Genomic DNA, 18,487 nt, shown 5'->3' with positions numbered 1-18,487 from the left:
GGCTGTTTCCAGACTGTTCTGGAGTATCTGCTTCTGGAGTATCTGAGAGATGACTCAGTGGGTGAGAGGCAGGGGTGCTGGAACAGGGGGACCAAGGGGCCGTGGCCCTGCCACTTTAGCAGCAGGTGAGAGTAGGGGGGAGGGGAGGAGCCTCAGGAGAAGAGGTGGGGAGGCGTGTCAGGGGAAGAGGCGGAGTCACAGTTTCCGGCGTGAAAGTAGAATGAATTATATTGTAAAAATAAGAATGGGTTAAAGAAATGCTGTATGTTCCTTTAAGCAGAAATAAGAAATGTTGAAATATAGTTGTCAGGAAGAGAAACATTAAGGTACAAAACAATGGGTCCACTTAAGCTAATAGCGGGACATTAACAGAAGATCGGTAATAGTTAGTAAGGAAATAAGATATGCATGTCTAGCCCAGGGAAACTTATCAGATTCTGCTCCCTTTTGTTATCTTGTTAAGTTCGTGCCCTTCTAGCTGTATAAATAAGAGTTTGTGTCTTGCATGGTGCTCACATTATCTGGGTGTATTAGCAGAGCACTTTGCTAATAAAACAGAGTGGTCTGACAAATTGTGAGTCCTGAGTCTGACTTAGACACAGCACCGGTGGCCCCTCCACTTACAGGGAGGTTCTGGTACCCCGGTGAGAGGCCCTGCTGGGGAGACCAAATGGAGAAACGCTTCCACTTGGCCAGGTAAGTAGCGCTAGTAGATGGTTTCCTACTGCCTAGCAAGACATATACTAAAATTGGAACAATAGAGAAGATTAGCATGTCCCCTGCACAAGGATGACATGCAAATTCGTGAAGACCTACCAGACCTGCTCTGAACAGGCCACTTCTACAGGTTTAACCATGAGGCAGATGGAGCATTTGGCCGTGATCTTGTGAGATCAGGTCTGGAAGGGGAGGAAGCAGCATTGGAGTCGCTACTGACAGGTCTAGATCTAAGCCAAACTAGTGGTGATGTGGCCAGGCTGAGGCTATGAGAATAACCTTCACCCTTGACCTTCAGCAAGACCTTGTGCACTAAAGGAATGGGGGGGGGGAGGCGCAGAACAGGTGATTTCTCCAAGGGAGTAAGAAGGCATCCGGGAGCGAGCCCAGGTTGCAGTCACACAGACAGCAGAACTGCTGACATTTCCTGTTCTGTCTGGTTGTGAACAGGTCTTCGAGGGGAGCACCCCACCACTGGAAAATGGTCCTTGCTATGTCATAGGGACCATTCGCAGTGAGAATAGCTGATCTGCCAGCTCGTTCTGGGCTCCCGAAAGGTGAGAAGCTTCAAGGCGGATCGAGTGCTTTATGCAGAGCTCCCACAAGCAAATGGCCTCCTGACACGGGGGGAGAGGAGCGGGCCGCTCTCTGCCTGCTGATGTAAAACATGGCTGCCATGTTGTCTGTAAGAACTTGCAGCAAAGAGTCCTGTGGCACCTTATAGACTAACAGATGTTTTGCAGCAGGAGCTTTCGTGGGTGAATACCCACTTCGTCGGATGCAAGTAAGAACTTGCACCATCTTGCTTGCGATGTGGGGTAAGAACACCTGTGTGCTAGGTGGACCGCCCTGACCTCTCTGTTTATCTGTAGCAAGAGTTCCTGCTGAGACCACTGACCTTGTGTCAGGGCCGGCTCTAGCTTTTCTCCCGCCCCAAGCAGAAAAGAAGAGCGCCGCCCCCCCCGAACGGCGCCGACCGCAGCCCGAGCCCCCGCAGCAGCGCAGCGCCGCCCTAGCCCCCGGAGGCGGCCCGCAGCTGGCTACCGGTTGGTCTGGAGGGTGGGGTGGCCGCTGCCCGCAGGAGAGCAGCGCGAACAAGCTGAGGAGCGGCCCCTCCTCTGCAGCTGGGGCACGGCCACGCTACCAGCTCCGCCTGGGGGGGGGGGCTTAATGCGGAAGAGCGGCGGGAGCTGGGAGCGCGCCCTTCCCCAGCTGCAGAGGAGGGGCCGCTTCTCGGAGTGCACCGGCGGGGACAAGCGGAGGAGAAGCGGCCCTCCTCTGCAGCCCGGGCAGGGCTGCGCTACCAGCTCCCGCCTTCCGCGGTAAGCAACCTCCTCCTCCCCACCCCACCCCACTCCACCCCACCCCAGGCGGAGCTGGTAGCACGGCCCTTCCCCGGCTGCAGAGGAGGGGCCACTTCTTGGTGTGCACCCGCGGGGACAAGCCGAGGAGCGGCCTGTCCTCTGCAGCCGGGGAAGAGCTCCCGCCGCTCTTCCGGTAAGCGGGCACATACACGCCCGTCATTCCGCCGCCCCCTAAATTTCGCCGCCCTAGGCACCTGCTTGTTTAGCTGGTGCCTAGAGCCGCCCCCGCCTTGTATCCTGAGGGAGGGATAGCTCAGTGGTTTGAGCATTGGCCTGCTAAACCCAGGGTTGTGAGTTCAATCCTTGAGAAGGCCACTTAGGGATGTGGGGCAAATACTGGTCCTGCTAGTGAAGGCAGGGGGCTGGACTCGATGACCCTTCAAGGTCCCTTCCAGTTCTAGGAGATTGGCATATCTCCAATTATTACCTTATTACCTGAGCTGCCCGAGATGGGCCCCCAACTGAGCTTGGATGCATCCAAGATTAGGGATACCGAGGGTTGCGGCCTGACGAAGGAACATCCAAGCCTACCAACCAGGGATCTGTCAGAGCACCGAGTTCATATGATGGCTGTTTGGCTGGTACATTGAGGCCAGCCAAGCCTGAAGGGGTCTGAGGTGCAACCCCACATACTGCACCATGTATATTCATGAGGCCATGTGACCCAACAGCCTGAGTGGGCCTTGACCTGCGACGACACTGACTGCAACTGGGCTTCTGGGAGGAAGGCCCTGGCCTGGGTAGAATTGAGCACCGCTCCAATAAACTCTATCCTCTGAGCCGGGAGAAGTGTCGGCTTCTGCTCATTAATCAGCAGGCCCAGTGCTTGAAAGGTTGCTTGTACAAGGTGACGCTGGCTTTTACCTGGGACTTGCACTGGCCCTTGGCCAGCCAGTCACTGAGGTACGGATACACCTGCACCCTTCACCTTCTCAGGAAGGCTGCCACTATTACCAGGCATTCCATAAAGACCCATTTGGCTGCTCACAGGCTGAAAGGGAGGACGGTAAACTGGTAACGAGCCAGGTTCACAATGATCCTGAGAAAGCTTCTGTGGCCTTGAAAAATAGAGATGTGGAAATAAGCATCTTTCAAATTGAGGGCGGCGTCCCCGTCCCCTGGATCCAGGGAAGGAATGATGGAGGCCAGGGAGACAATGCACAACTTCAGCCTTTGAGGTGCTGCAGGTCTAGAATGGGTCAGAGACCCCCTTTGGCCCTCAGGATTAAGGAATTGTGACGTTGCACTCCATATGCTTTATGGAAATATGCTTATGAATATGATGTAACTGGAATATGTTTCATGCAAAAGGTCTCTTGTATGATGTCATCAGAAAGCTTGTAATCTACTGAGGGTGTTCATCCTATTTGTTTGCATGTATTATTTCTATGTCTGGAGCTGGGGAAATAAGATAAACGTGTATCTCTGTTGTAGTCACACCAGGTGAGGGCCATCAATGGGGCATTAGGAACTTGATGGCTCCCACTGATTAGGACAATTGATGGTAAGTGGTTTATTTACCTGAAAGCCTTCCGGGGTGGGGGGGCAGCAAGCCCGGAGGAATGGAGACCAGAGGTCTCAGAGAGATGTGACCATGTCACCTGGTAGTGAAATCCATCTTAAATCTGGTCCTTTTCCATTTAGCAGGAGGGGTGGGGACCCAGAGAGACACAAGATTCCCGCCTTGTGCCAAAGTTATAAAAGGGGGTGCCAGTCATGAGAAACCCCTGCTTATCACCTGAGATGTTCGCTGGCTCTAACAAAGACTGTAGCAGGGGAAAGGATTGGGCCAGAACTAGGAAAGAGTCCAGTCTGTGAAGTAAACTTATTGGAACATCTTTGAGGGTGAAATATTTCCTGTAATCAGTTTCTTAATGTATTAGGCTTAGACTTGCATGTTTTGTTTCATTTTGCTCTGTGACTTACTTTGTTCTGTTTCTTATTACTTGAAATCACTTAAATCCTATGTTTTATACTTCATAAAATCACTTTTGTTTATTAATAAACCCAGAGTAAGTGATTAATACCTGTGGGAGCAAACAGCTGTGCATATCTCTCTATCTGTGCTATAGAGGGTGGACACTTTAGGAATTTACCCTGTATAAGCTTTATACAAAGTAAAACAGGTTTATTTGGAGTTTCGATCCCACTGGGAACTGGGTGTCTGGGTGCTGAAGACAGGTAACCTGCGGAGCAGTTTTCAGCTAAAGCCTGCAGCTTTGGGAGCATGGCCCAGACTCTGGGTCTGTGTAAACAGTTTAGCATGTCTGGCTCAGCCAGACAGGGTTCTGGAATTCCCAAGCTGGCAGGGAAAACCTGCTCAGGGATGATTTCAGCATATCAGTGACAGTCCCAAGGGGATCTCTGTGACCAAACCCATCACAGGAATAATGGGAGTGAAACCCTTTCCCTCTTAAATTCTGAGGCACCTCCCCCACAGCCCCTACCCAGAGAAGGGCTTGCACCTCCTGGGCTAAACGTTGCTCATGAGAAGGGTCCCTGAAGAGGGACGGGGATGGGGGGGTAGGAGGGAGGCATGGAAACGAACTGAATTGTATAACCCTCCTCCACCACACTCAGCACCCAATGGCCTGTTGGCTGGAGCTGTAGTCCACTGGTAGAATACATTTTCCTACCAAAATGGTCTTGCTTTTTTGAGTCTTTTGACTTGGGGGTTTCCCCTTACTACCCTGGCCTTTCCCTCTCATTGGCTGCCGAGGGCACCAAGGAGCCGGGAGACGGATGGGAACATACGTACTCCTACCCTTTGGTGGAGACACAGTATTTCCTATCTGCCTTCCTCGACGTGGGGGGCAGTGAGGAAGGGGTCTGCCCAGGGTTTTAACTGGACCCATGATGGCTTCACTGAGAGGCAGAGCTACCTTCGATGGGGCCACTGCAGCCCAGATGTTGACCAGGCTGTTGGAAGACTTTTTAACTACCTCCACTTCCAGCCCCAAGTTCGAGACCACCTTCTTCCATAACTCCTGGTGATCCTGTCGCTCCAGGTTCTGAGAGTCGGTACCTGGCTCAATATCGTAGTCGGGATCAGCTGCTGCTCAGTGTGACAGAGGAATCCTTCTCTCAGACACCACTGAGAGTAGGAGCACCTAGATGGGGGGCCAGGCAGCAGAGAACCCCAGGGGTTCCAAAAAGGCCATTACATCTGCATGGGTCATTGCCCACTAGGCCAGGCGATCGGAGGAACCCCAACCCCAGGGTCCACCATTGCATAGGGCTGATTGCATAGGGTATTGGTACCAGTCCCTCGGCTGGGTGCAAGATTCAAACTCCAACTTGGATGATGAGTCTTCTTGTGGGGACGTGGGGTGTGTGGTACCCGTCGGCTCCAAGGGACGGTGCTGAGGATCCAGGGAGCAAGGGGCCGGTACCAAACAGGAACTTGGGGCATCATGCTCCCTTCTGCTTGCCTGCACTACTGGCACCAACTGTTGTTCTGCTGGCAACACTGGTACCAAACATGCCAGCAAGTCCCTGGCCACAACAAACACCTCCAGGATGGAACCTCAACCCTGCTAGTGCCTCACTGCCCCTCTGGTGCCGGCGGCTGGTCGGGTACTGGACTCAACAGAGCCTGTGAACAGGGCGGAGTCAATGGTATTGCCTGCAGAGCAGGGGCAGAGGAGTAGCCAGACACAGGTTGCACTCCCCTGCACTGATCTGGTGGCAGAGCTGACAGCGATCCGCAATACAAGTCTCATCCAAGCACTTTAGACAGCTAGAGTGCAGGTCGCTCAAAGGCATGGGCTGGCCGCAGGAGGCACCAGGTTTGAAGCCCGGAGACCGAGCCATGCCCAGTTCCAGGAGTGGAGGAAACTCTGTTACGAGAGTCCAACTAACTATTTATTCCAATCAACTAAAGTCAAAAAGAGAGAAAACAACTTTGGGGAAAAGGGATGGAGTAACGAGAGAACCACTGAGACTCTGGAGAGGTGCTGGGCGGCTGGTCACAGAACACGCAGACATCCCAAGCCAGGCACCCGAGAGGAGTGGGCTGGGACAGGCCTCCCCACCCACCCCTCTTCTCTTCCGTGCTGCACTCCACAGGCATGAGCGAGGTGGGGGCACCAATGGGGTCCCAGAGGAACCAGACCCCGAATTCCCCCATGTGCGTGTTGGGGGCAGACGCAGCTAGCGAGGGGAACACTGTTGGTGGCCAAAGTGCAGGACTCATGACAGTCTCCGGCGAGCTGGCAGCCCCAGGACTGTGAGGAGGGGGTGAATGGGGGGAGGAGGGGGCAGCAGGGACAGAACAGCAGCTCCCCAGCGCAGGCTTAGGGGCCGGGGAGCAGAGCCCCTCTCCTAGCACTGGGCAGGCCGGTGCCCATGTGAGCAGGTCAGGCTGGACAGGCTCAGCAGCAGGGGACCAATGGGTGAGACTAGTCAGGAGAGGGTTAAACTAGCTACAGAGGGGTTGCGCTAGGGGGGGCAGACACTTGGCAACGCTCTGCCCTGTCACTTAGTCCTGGGGCAGGGCCGCCAGGAACCCAGGTGTCCAGGGCAGGATGGGAATTAGTTCTCACTGCTGCTGTCACAGTGCTGGGAGCCAGGAGGGATTGGGGGGCTGTTACAAGAAGGGGCTGGGGACACCCCTGGGTGAGGACCAACGTGACAGGCCAGTATCACTGACAAGAGGGAATCAGGGATTGTCACTCGCCAGTCCCCTGTCAGGAAGGGCAGAGCAATTACATCGGAGAGACCCTCCCCTGCCAGGGACAGTTCAGCAGTGCCAGGCACTGAACGCTTACGGATCATCACCGAGCTAAGTGAGACAGCACAACCGGGGGCCTGGCCAGGTGGCTACAGCCCCGCACACTGGGGACCGAGCAGGAAGAACAGCTCTTTACACATCTATTGATAGTGTGCGGGGGAACCTGCCTGACCCCGGGGCCTCCAACCAGGGGACATGTGCTGGGGTTTGTGCTGCCAGGAGTAAGGAAGCCCGGGAGTCTCTGCACGTTAGAGGGGCTGATTCTCTCACTAACTCTCCAGCCCCAGTTGATGTCAAACCCTTGCTCTGTGGAGTAAAGAGGAATCTGACCTTAGATAAATTCACTCGGGAAATAAGACAACATGAACAATGAAGGAGGCTCACTGGTGAGCAGCTTCTCCCCAGGCTGGAGTGAATGCAGCACTGCCCACTTTTGTGACTTTACTGTGCGTCTCATTATGCTCTGGGAGGGGGAGGGATAGCTCAATCGTTTGTGCATTAGCCTACTAAATCCAGAGTTGTGAGTTCAATCCTTCAGGGGGCCACTTAGGGATCAGGACAAAATCAGTACTTGATTCTGCTAGTGAAGGCAGGGGGCTGGACTCAATGACCTTTCAGGGTCCCTTCCAGTTCAAAATTTTTTTGGGGTGCTTTTATTAAATCCCCAGTTCCTGGATTTATGGGATTAGAGGAAAGTCTCAGCTCTCTTTTCTTACAGCAGTAACTTCTAGTCCTTCTAGGAGCAGGGAAAACCCTGGAAATGTGTCCCCTAAAGGCTCAAACCAGAGGGCAAATAAAAATAAACTCCAATATTATTCCCAAAATACTCACAACATTAAAGCAAACTCAGGATTTTGGGGCCCGACTCATGTCTGAACACTTGGGGCTGTCGATATTGGGATTCCCCGTCACTCAGTGTCTGGGAGTTGAGACAAGACATCTCAGAGCCCTGTTCTAGCTATAGGGTCCGACAGCGTCACTGTCATAGCCGGGAAGAACAAACCCCTCCATGCAGGAATCACTGGGTGTGATCCTCTGGCCTCAGTGACCAGGAGGTCGGACTAGCCGGGTCTGATAGTGACTTCTGGCTTTCGCACCTCTGCCACTCTGTCCAGGAAATTACGACACACAAGGGGCGGGGGGTCCCCCAAAGGGCAGCAGAGGAAGCTCCAAGTGGGACTGGTAACAGAAATCTGGGGTGTTTGGGGAGGGGACAGTACGAGAGTCCCACTTTGGAGGGTGTCAAAAAATGTCCTTCACATGGACCCTCCATCCTGCAGCCCCTCCCCCCACCCCCCGCACGTGTCCCTCTGTCCCCCATGTTCACACTGACGCCAGCGAAAAAATGCCTGAGGGCTGTCCCCTCCCCCCATCCCCAACACGCATCCTGGTGTCCCTTCACCCTGTTTACATCAACCACGTGTCTCCCCCCTCAATGTGCCTGCATCCCTAGGTCAGGTCGTGTCCTTCACTCACCCTCACTCTGGTTGTAGAGCTGACCCAGGGTGTTCAGACTGGCTTTGAACCATTTCTGGTGGCGCTGTGCCCACCAGGTCCTCTCCTCCCAGAACTCCGGGCCCTCGTTCTGCGCCATCCACACTGGGCGAGGCTCTGCCTTCTGCATCCCGCTGGTGTAGACGTAGATGACTTGATCGTCCACGTACACAACACGGCTGTACCAGGGCAGCCCCGGGCCGGGCTCCGACACCACTGTGTCCAATACGCGCCTGGAGTGCAGGCCTGGGGGGGAGAGGGGAGAGTCAGACCCAACCAGACCATGTCAGGGAGCCCCTGGCAATACACAAGAGGTGGTGCTGGCCCTCAGGAGCGCTCCTGTGGGAGGGAGACCTGGGAAAAGGCTCACAGAACAGCCTGACCAGGGAGAAAGAGATGGTGGGGTAGAAGGAGAAAGGGAGGCAGGGCTGGAGGGGGAGTGAGGAGGGGAAGGGGTGGGGAGGTACAGAGGGGCTGGAGCATGTGTGAGGAGTAGGGGAGCATATGGGGAGAGTGTACTGGGGGTACAGGGGAGTGTGAGGAAGGAAAGAGGGCCCCGGAGGAGGGGCAGAGCGGGAGTGCACTGTGGGGAAAAGGAAAGGGGTGTTATGGGAGAGGGTGGGGCAGGAGGACCGGGGACAGGAGATGCAGGAGCTGAAGCTGGGGAAGGCAAGGTGGGCAGAGGGATGTGTCCAAGCTACAGGTGGGAGCCAGGACACTGGCTGTGCACACATTTTACTATAATTTATTCAGAACATAAGAACGGCCAGACTGGGTCAGGCCAAAGGTCCATCTAGCCCAGTATCCTGTCTTCCGATAGTGGCCAGTGCCAGGTGCCCCAGAGGGAATGAATAGAACAGGGAATCATCAAGTGATCCATCCCGTCGCCCATTCCCAGCTTCTGGCAAACAGAAGCTAGGGACACCATCCCTGCCCGTCCTGGCTAATAGCCATTGATGGACCTATCCTCCATGAACTTAACTAGTTCTTTTCTGAATCATGTTATAGTCTTGACCTTCACAACATCTTCTGGCAAGGTGTTCCACTGGTTGACTCTGCGTTGTGTGAAGAAATACTTCCTTTTGTTTGTTTTAGACCTGCTGACTATTAATTTCCTTGGGTGACCCCTAGTTCTTGTGTTACGTGAAGGGGTAAATAACACTTCGGTATTCACTTTCTCCAGACCAGTCATGATGAAGACTATGATTTTGTTATGGATATTTTTAGTACAAGTCCTGGACAGGTCACAGGCAACAAAGAAAAGCTCACGGAAGACGATGACCTATCCAGACTTTTACTAAAAATATCCATGGCAAAATGGGGAGCTCAGCTGCGTGACACACACACCACCTGCAGGGACTAGGCAACTGCAGGCCACTCAGAGCTCCGTGGTCCCCCTACCGCCCACAGCAACTGGGAGCGGTTGCTTCCCCCACAGCCCATGGAGCCCGCCCGCCGTTCCCAGCTGCTACAGGTGGCAGGGGGACCCCACAGCTTCTGGTGGCCACGGGCTGAAGTCATGGAGTTTGCTGGAAGTCACAGATCCCGTGACTTCCGTGAACTCTGTGAAAAAAAACATAGCCTTAGTCTTGATTTTATAGACTTCCATCATATCCTCCTTAGTCGTCTCTTTTCCAAGCTAAAAAGTTCCAGTCTTATTACTCTCTTCTCATGTAGCAGCCATTCCATACCCCTAATCATTTTTGTTGCCCTTTTCTGTACCTTTTCCAATTCCAATATATCTTTTTTCAGATGGGATGACTACATCTGCACGCAGTATTCAAGATGTGGGTGTACCATGGATTTATATAGAGGAAATATCATATTTTCTGTCTTATTATCAATCCCTTTCCTAATGATTCCCAACATTCTGTTAGCTTGTTTGATGGCCACTGCACACTGAAAAAACTAGGAGTCCTGTGGCACCTTGAAGACTAATGCATTTATTTGAGCATAAGCTTTCGTGTCTGCATCTGATGAAGTGGGTTCCAGCCCACGAAAGCTTATGCCCAAATAAACAGCTCCCCTGGAGCCTTCCCTCACCTCAGTAACGTGACACGCAGCATTTGCAGGATTGGGGCCTTGTTCCCTAGTTCCTAATGGCCAGTTACAGACCAGAGACCCCCGTGCTGGGCGCTGGACACACACAATAGGCACAGCCCTGCCCTGGCTTATGTATGAGCTGAAGAACAGATGGATCTAACGGGGGCAGAGCTCTCCCCTTTTCTTCCCCTCAGCTCCACCAGCTCCCGAACGTCCTGCGTCCCTCCTGCCAGCACCAGCCACTGTCCATTTCACTCCCCTTCAGTCACAATCTCACGGCCTGATCCGGCGAGCAGGGCTGCTGATGCTGCTTCTCCCTGGCTAACTAAAGAGTCGGTGGAGCAGAGGGCCTGGACCCGGGGTCTCCACCTCCCGGGTGAAGGCTCCAACCACCCGGCTACAGAGCCGTTCTCACGCCCCTGCTCTCTGGCCCAGTTCTAGTTCTCCCCAGTGGAACAGCTCCCACAGGAGCGATGGAGGGGGCCCCACAGCAGAGTGCTCCACAGCTCAGGGACTAGGACACCCTGGGAGGTGGCAGAGCCCTGCTCAAATCCAGTCTCCCCCGCAGGCCCAGAGGAAGGAACATAGATCCCAAGGGGCCTGTTACTACACAAAGGTGCCAAGTGAGTTCAGGCACCTACAGGGCTCAGCAGCACCTGGGGTGAAGGGGGCTCTGTGAACCCCAGGGGGCCTGATACTGGGATTTAGGCACACCCCTTTACGGCTCTAGCCCTTGGACACTGCAGTCACAGGAGCAACAGGGACACTGTGGATCAGAGTCTGATCCTGCTCCTGCCTCTGGCTCCCTCTGACACTGCCCAGCAGCGACCTCTGCTCCCCATCTCCTCACCCTCCCCTCTGCACTCACCCAGCCGCCCTGGGTCAGCTCCCCCATACTTAAAATGGCCATGCACTGGACTTGGGTTCACCAAGCCCTGCCCTCTGAGCTCTCCGGTGCAGATTTCCCCACTCTGACCATCACCTGGTTTTTGTCAGCATCACCCACCAATCACCTCTCCCCATGATTCATAATGTGTGTGCCTTAGTTTCCCCTATGAACTGCATGGTTAAAGAGGGTGAGGAAAAGGTTGTTTACTCTGCAGAGATCCAGGTGTGACTGACGCCTGGCTGTCTGGGCCCCGGGCCCCATGCCGATGGGGACTGCCCGGACATTCGGAACCTAGCAACTAGTGAGACCCATCCTCTGCAGGAAGCCTGGTTGTGACCAGCTGGAAAACAAAGGGCTGAGGAGGAGGCCAGGTGACAGTGTTTGCCAAGAACAAAGGACGGGGCGGGCGGGGGCCCTTGGGGTTAAGTGTGGGCTTCTGGAAGGAGGAGAAGCATCTGGACTGGGACTAGAGAGAGAGCTCTGGGTTCTGGACTGACCCAGGTCTTTGCTGTAACTTTCCATTCTCTACGTTAACTAAAGATTTTCTACACTGTGTTCCAGACACCCAGCAAACCCTCCTGTTTGTACAGCGCTGGCTGAGAGTCACCCCCGAGTCCGGAAGTCGGGAGCACATTGTCCCCTTTGGGGGTGCAGGTCTCTGGTTCTGGTGGAGTCACTGAGGGGAGCTCATGGCAGGAAGCGGGGTGCTGAAGGCTCGGAAGTTCTGTCCCAGGAGGAGGTGGAGCCAAGCGGCTCACTCCAATGAGAGAGTGTGACCCTAAGGGGGTTAGAGCACTAGTCGGTCAGGTGGATTCCTGACAATGAAACGTGACCTTCCCTTTCCTCTCCCCTGGCCTTCCCTTCCCCTCCTTCAATTCCCACCTCCCTCTCCTTCACAGATGTCGACATTTCTCATCTGCTCTTCTCCTAAACCTTCCACTCACCCCACCCCATCTCCTGATCTCCCTCACACCCACTCTCCTCCCTCCCTCCCTCTTTAACCTCTCACTCTCCTCTGGCTCTTTCCCCTCACAACACAAACACACATTAGAGTCTTCCATCAGAAAGACCTTTGACTCCATTTGCCTCCCCAGCTACCGCCCCTTCTCCCCTTCATCTCTCAGCTCATTGAATGTGCCTCTGCAATTGCTGCCTGGAGTTCCTGTCCTCCGGTTCCATCCTAGACCCTCCCCATCCCAGCTTCCACGCCTTGCGCTCCACAGACATTGCTCCTGACAAAGTCTGTAATGCCTTTTCCTAGCTAGCACTCAGACTCAGCGCTCCATCCTCACCCTCCTTGGTTTGCCAGCCGCCTCTGGCACCATTCACCACTCTTCTTAAACTCTTGTCCTCCTTGGCTTAACTCTGTCCCCACTGACCTCTCTAATCACTCCTTCACCATGTCCATCAGAGGATCTTCCTCATCCCCCCTCCAGCCCTCTGTGGGATTCTGTCCCCACCAGGACTCTGTCCTTGGTCCCCTTCTCTTCTCCCCTACACCTTATCTCTGGGCAAAGTCATCTGCAAACACAAATTCAACTACCATCTCCACGCTGATGACTCACAGATCTACCTATCCACTCCAAACTTGTCTCTTTCTGCTCAAACTACAATCTTGGCCTGTCTCTCTGACGGCTCCTTGTGGTTGTCTCGTCATCAGCTCAAGCTCCATGTGGTTAAAACAGAGTTCCCAATCTTCCCCCCAAGACCTCCCTGCTACCTCCTTTGTCAGTCACTGTGGATAACGCCACCATCCTGCCTGTCACTCAGGACCGTAACCTTGGTGTCATCTTTGACTCGGATCTCTCTCTCTAGGTCCTCACATCCAGGCAGGGACATCCCCAGCTATTCTGGGGCCCTGTGTAGCCCCCCCCCCGCAGGGTGGGGGGGCAGGCCTCTGCATGGGGAGGAAGCGGGGTGGGGGGGCTAGACCCAGGCCTCTGCGGGGGGAGCCAGCCTCCAAGGGGGGACTAGCTTGGGGGGCAGGGGGGGAACCAGCCCCCCAGCACTCACCGGCAGCGTGGCTGGGGCCAAGTCGCTGCACCTCCCACCGCCGCTGAGTGCAGAACTCAGGGGAGTGGGGGCAGGGCTGGGGTGGAGCAGGGGCGGGAAGGGGCAGGGCTGGGGCTGGAGCAGCACGAAGCTGCGCAAGGCACCAGGAAAGGTGGTGCCCTACGCAGCTGCGTACTTTGCATATGGGTAAGGACGGCCCTGCATCCAGGTTATGTCTAAATCCTGCCGACTCTTTCTGCAGAACCTCTCTAAGATGTGGCCTTTCCTATCCACCCCCACAGCTAAAACTCTGCTCCAGGCTCTCAGCATCTTGTGTCTCGACTGCTGCAACATCCTTTTCTCTGGCCTTGACAAACGCAGGCTCATCCCGCTTAGATCCATTCAGAAGATGCTGAAAAGATCATTTCCTAGCCCACCCCCTAGTGCGAGTGCAGTTCTCTCGGTACAGCCGTGCTATACACCAGTGTAGCTTATTGCTGTGAATGTAGGGGAACAATCTGTATGAGTATAACCAGGGCTTAAATTCAGCAGGAGCTGTCCAAAGCGGAGCACAGGTAAATATTTTCTGACCTTGACTCCAGCCTGATGCTGTTGAATGGGGGGACAGAGAGGGGAACTGTGAGGCATTCCAGGAAATACTCGATGGCAATTTAAGCCTTGAGTATAACTGTGTCCACACTAAGGCTATGTCTGCACTGCACTTTAGTTGGTAAAATTTTTGACACACAGGGGTGTAAAAGAAACACCCTGACCAACAAAAGTGTTACCAGTGAAAAGTGCCGGTGCGGACAGCGCTTTGTCAACACAACTTTCACCCCACGTTGAGGGTGGTTTTATTTTGTCAGCGAGAGTCTCTCTCCTGCCGACAAAGAGCGGCTACACTGAGTGCCTTGTAGCTGCCAGGTGAGCAGTGGAGACATAGCCCCAGTGGTGATTTAGGCTAAGTCTACAACTAGACAGTTTGAAGTGCTGCCGCAGGAGCGCTCCCACGGCCGTGCTTTGACCTGACAGTGTGGGTACCCGCGAGCACGGGGGAGAGAGCTCTCCCAGCGCTCCTGGTAAACCAGGGAGACGAGGGGAGTAGCTCCAAGTGCTGGGAGCCTGGCTACACTGGCACTTTACAGCACTGAAACGTGCTGCGCTCAGGGGGGGGTGATTTTTCACACCACTGAGCCAGCAAGTTACTGCGCTGTAAATTGCCAGTGTAGACAAGCCCTTCGCTATCATGGTTTCAAACTGTGTAAAAGTGCTACAAACACTTCATGTAGACCAGCCCTAAAAAGTTTATTCCACCTGTTTAAACTTCATTGTTAACACCTTGGCCTTCTCTACTCACAAATTCACACCAGTTTAAATTAAGATGTGAGTTAAACTGGTTTAGTTAAACCAGTGCAAGAGGCTCTATGGACACTTCTTTTCCAGTTTAAGAATGACTTTTTTCTGTTTACCTTAAGTCGGTTAGGCCTTGTCCACATGGAGAGTTGCACCAGTGTAACTAAACACAAGTGATTCGGCTAAACTGTACAAAGCCTCACATGCACATTTGTATTCCGATGTAAGAGAAGCTTTTTTTTCAGTTCAGGTTAAGATGCTGGGAACCAGTTTAAGCTAAACTGAAAAAAGGCCATGGTTATGCCAAAATAAGAGGGTCCACAAGGGGGTTTGCACTCATTTAACTAAACAGGTTTAATTAAACCAGAGCAAATTTGTGTGTAGCAAAGGCCTATTTAAATCAAGCACCTGCCGAGCAGAAGAAAGAAAAGCTGTCCTTGGTAAAGACTCAACACCCCGGGCCCTTCATTTGAGGACTGAGAATTCCCACTGCAAGTGTCCGATATTCCAAGGAGACCTCCAGCAAAATAGGGCAAACAAGGAGGGGAAAAAACCCTTTCGGGCCTTTGCTATCCTTTGGGAAGCAACAGAAATGGACACCCTATTTCCCCCTTCTCAGGTCACCTGTAATGTACTGAGCACAGAGGATTTTTCTTTCAACAAAGGCCCAGCCAGGCACCGACGGGAGCTGGTGCTGGATGTAACGCATTAAAAAAGCCAAACCAGCCAGTGAGAATGTAAATTTGGCCCAGACCCTCTCTGATCATCATCAACATCCTTCTCTGCCCACACACACACACTGCAGGCCCCAGGCCAAAGCTCTGCACCACTGGAGTTACACCGGGACTGGAAGTGAACCCCTGAGATGGGGGCCTCCCGTCTCGTTGCTGCAGGGATAACCCGACACATGCACCCCCCTCACTTCCCTGCTTTCGTTCCTGGCCCCCCTGACTCAACCCCGCAGGACCAGGCTGCACTGGTCCTAACCCTGTTTACCTCAAACCAAGCCTGTTACTGAGGTGATGTGAGGGCAACAATGTGCCTGAGACCACTTCACACAAACCCCCCAGGCCAACCCACAGCCTCACGCAGCTGGATAAGGGCTGCTGAGCTCCCTGGGGCCTGAGCTGCTGCCGCAGGGAGAACTCTGGGCCAAGATTGGGGCCATGGAAGATTCAAGTCCATGCTAGGAAATGCAGGATGTGCCTGTGCCTGCCCCTCCCCACCTTACTGGCACCTGAAGCTCTTTATCCGGCAGTCACAGGAGATCCCAACAGCACAAACACAGCAGTTGTTACACCCTCTGCAACAGGAGCTCGCACCCAAACCGAGACCTGATCAATGCAAAGATCCTGGGGCTCTAACCTCTCCCCTTGCCCTGGATGCACTGCCAGAGACTGGACACAGCCCCTCCCTAAACCGACACCTCGAATTAGACTTGCCTCCGTTACAGACACGTCCCATCACTGACCCTGGGGTCACTGGACTGGTGCTGACAGAGCCCAGCTGTATGTAGCCAAGGACAAGCCACACTCAGGAGTTCCAGGCACTGGGGTGAAACCCACCGTGAAGAACCTTCTGGGAGCCATTAAAGGTCAGAGATCCAAGAACCCTTTTCCCTTCAGTTAACCCTGGTCTATCGGGGGTGTGTGTGTCTGTGTGTGTGTCCCTCTCACTAGCCAGCAGCCAGAGCTCTGCAAACAGGAATTGGGTCTGAAAGCCCGGCACTGCCCTGAGGCGCTGGGAATGAAACAGCCTGGGCAGCGCCTGGAACCGGGGATTTCCCCGCAGCCTGGGAGCCTCACGGGGCTGCGAGGGGCTTGTCAGCATGTGCAGCACCCATAGGTGCTGGCCCCAACGGTGCCGCACCCCCTGGCTGGGAGTGGTTGGCATTAGATGAAGGGGCTACAGTTCGGGTCAGCGGCTCTCAACCCCTCTCCCCACTACACACATTGTCCCAGCAGCACCTGGCACAAGGGGGCCGGGACCCCCCCAGTCACTATAGCAACGTCGCTGTTCCCTGTCAGTGACCGCTCAGTGCTGGGGGGAGCGCGGTGTGGTTATCCCGACACCTGTGAACGCAGAGACCAGAACTGCCCCCCCCGACACCCAGCTCCCCCGAACCCCAGGCCCAGCTCCCCACGGCACCCAGCTCCCCCTCCCGCACCCCCGGCCCAGCTCCCAGCTCCCCCGCACCCCGGCCCGGCTGCCCCCGACACCCAGCTCCCCTCCCGCACCCCGGCCCGGCTGCCCCCAACACCCAGCTCCCCCGGCTGCCCCCAACACCCAGCTCCCCGGCCCGGCTGCCCCCGACACCCAGCTCCCCGCACCCCGGCCCGGCTGCCTCCCCGACACCCAGCTCCCCCTCCTGCACCCCGGCCCGACTGCCCCCAGCACCCAGCTCCCCTGCACCCCGGCCCGGCTGCCCCCAGCACCCAGCTCCCCTCCCTGCACCCCGGCCCGGCTGCCCCCGACACCCAGCTCCCCGCACCCCCAGCCCGGCTGCCCCCAGCACCCAGCTCCCCTCCTGCACCCCTGGCCCGACTGCCCCCGACACCCAGCTCCCCTCCCGCACCCCGGCCCGGCTGCCCCCGACACCCAGCTCCCCGCACCCCTGGCCCGGCTGCACCCCTGACACCCAGCTCCCCCTCCCGCACCCCCGGCCTGACTGCCCCCGACACCCAGCTCCCCCTCCCGCATCCCCGGCCCGACTGCCCCCGACACCCAGCTCCTCCCTGCACCCCCGGCCCGACTGCCCCCGACACCCAGCTCCCCTCCCTGCACCCCGGCCCGGCTGCCCCCAGCACCCAGCTCCCCTCCCTGCACCCCGGCCCGGCTGCCCCCGACACCCAGCTCCCCGCACCCCCAGCCCGGCTGCCCCCAGCACCCAGCTCCCCTCCTGCACCCCGGCCCGACTGCCCCCGACACCCAGCTCCCCTCCCCGCACCCCGGCCCGGCTGCCCCCGACACCCAGCTCCCCTCCCCGCACCCCGGCCCGGCTGCCCCCGACACCCAGCTCCTCCCTGCACCCCCGGCCCGGCTGCCTCCCCGACACCCAGCTCCCTCCCCGACACCCAGCTCCCCTCCCTGCACCCCGGCCCGGCTGCCCCCAGCACCCAGCTCCCTCCTGCACCCCGGCCCGGCTGCCCCCGACACCCAGCTCCCTGCACCCCCAGCCCGGCTGCCCCCAGCACCCAGCTCCCCTCCCTGCACCCCCCAGCCCGACTGCCCCCCCCGGCCCGGGGTCTCCCCCGATACTCACGGGAGTGGCCCCCCCGCAGGGCTACAGCCCCCAGCAGCAGCAGCAGGCGCAGCGCCAGGCCCAGCGCCGCCCCGCAGCGCGGCAGGACTCGGCCCATGGACCCGCTCCCGGCCCGGCCCGGCCCCGGGAACCTCGCTGCGCTGCCGGCGCCCGAGACCCCGCTACCGGCCGCGGAACCTCTGCGCTGCGGGGATTGGCTGAGCGGGGAACAGCCCACCAATAGCGACGCACGGACCCGCCCGCGTCACCGGTCGCTGGGCAGAACCCGGCCGGGCGGGAGGGGGCGAAGGGGAAGCGAAAGTCTGAGGGGATTTGGCGCCGCGGAGAACTTGGCCCCGGGGCTGTGATGAGCAGAGCGGCGATTAACGAATGTAGCCCCGCCCTTGCTAGAGGGGCCTCTGAGCTTCATTGGGCGTGTCCCAGGTGGGGACCCTGCGCTGCTGCCAGGGAATCTTCCATGGCCCCAGCATGGGTCTAGCCCAGAGACTACAACTCCCATGGTGCCCCGGGGGAGGCGTGCGGGGGCGGGGCCGTGGGCTCTGCTTTGGGGGGAGGAGCCAGGCTGCGGGGGCGGGGCTCTGGCCCTACAGGAGCTGCTGCGAGGGTGGGCGGGGTCTCAAGCCTTTGCCCTGGTGACCCTT

General features: G+C 56.5%; 1 protein-coding gene and 1 non-coding gene across 4 annotated transcripts in view; one reads left to right on the top strand and one right to left on the bottom strand.

Annotated features, from left to right (window-relative positions):
* Positions 1-18,015, bottom strand: part of LOC120395132 (class I histocompatibility antigen, F10 alpha chain-like) — a 54,412-nt gene extending 36,397 nt beyond the window's left edge. For 2 of the 3 annotated variants that reach the window (XR_005592480.1, XM_039519299.1), the window contains exons 1-2: positions 17,847-18,015; positions 8,290-8,553 (exon numbers count right to left, since the gene is read on the bottom strand). Coding sequence is in view for 2 of the 3 variants with exons in the window: in XM_039519299.1 (XP_039375233.1) it covers positions 8,290-8,553; positions 17,847-17,943 (361 nt within the window). In the remaining variant the exon portion in view is untranslated. The remainder of the gene's footprint in view (positions 1-8,289; positions 8,554-17,846) is intronic. The other variant, XM_039519298.1, reaches the window with a different exon arrangement.
* Positions 717-824, top strand: LOC120395136. The gene has a single exon (XR_005592483.1). It is a non-coding gene; the product is annotated as a U6 spliceosomal RNA (small nuclear RNA).
* Positions 18,016-18,487: the final 472 nt, after the last annotated feature.

Source organism: Mauremys reevesii, unplaced genomic scaffold (genome assembly GCF_016161935.1).
Source record: "Mauremys reevesii isolate NIE-2019 unplaced genomic scaffold, ASM1616193v1 Contig97, whole genome shotgun sequence".
In the NCBI taxonomy this organism is placed as follows: domain Eukaryota; kingdom Metazoa; phylum Chordata; order Testudines; family Geoemydidae; genus Mauremys; species Mauremys reevesii.
This window is presented reverse-complemented; position numbering and strand designations above follow the sequence as displayed.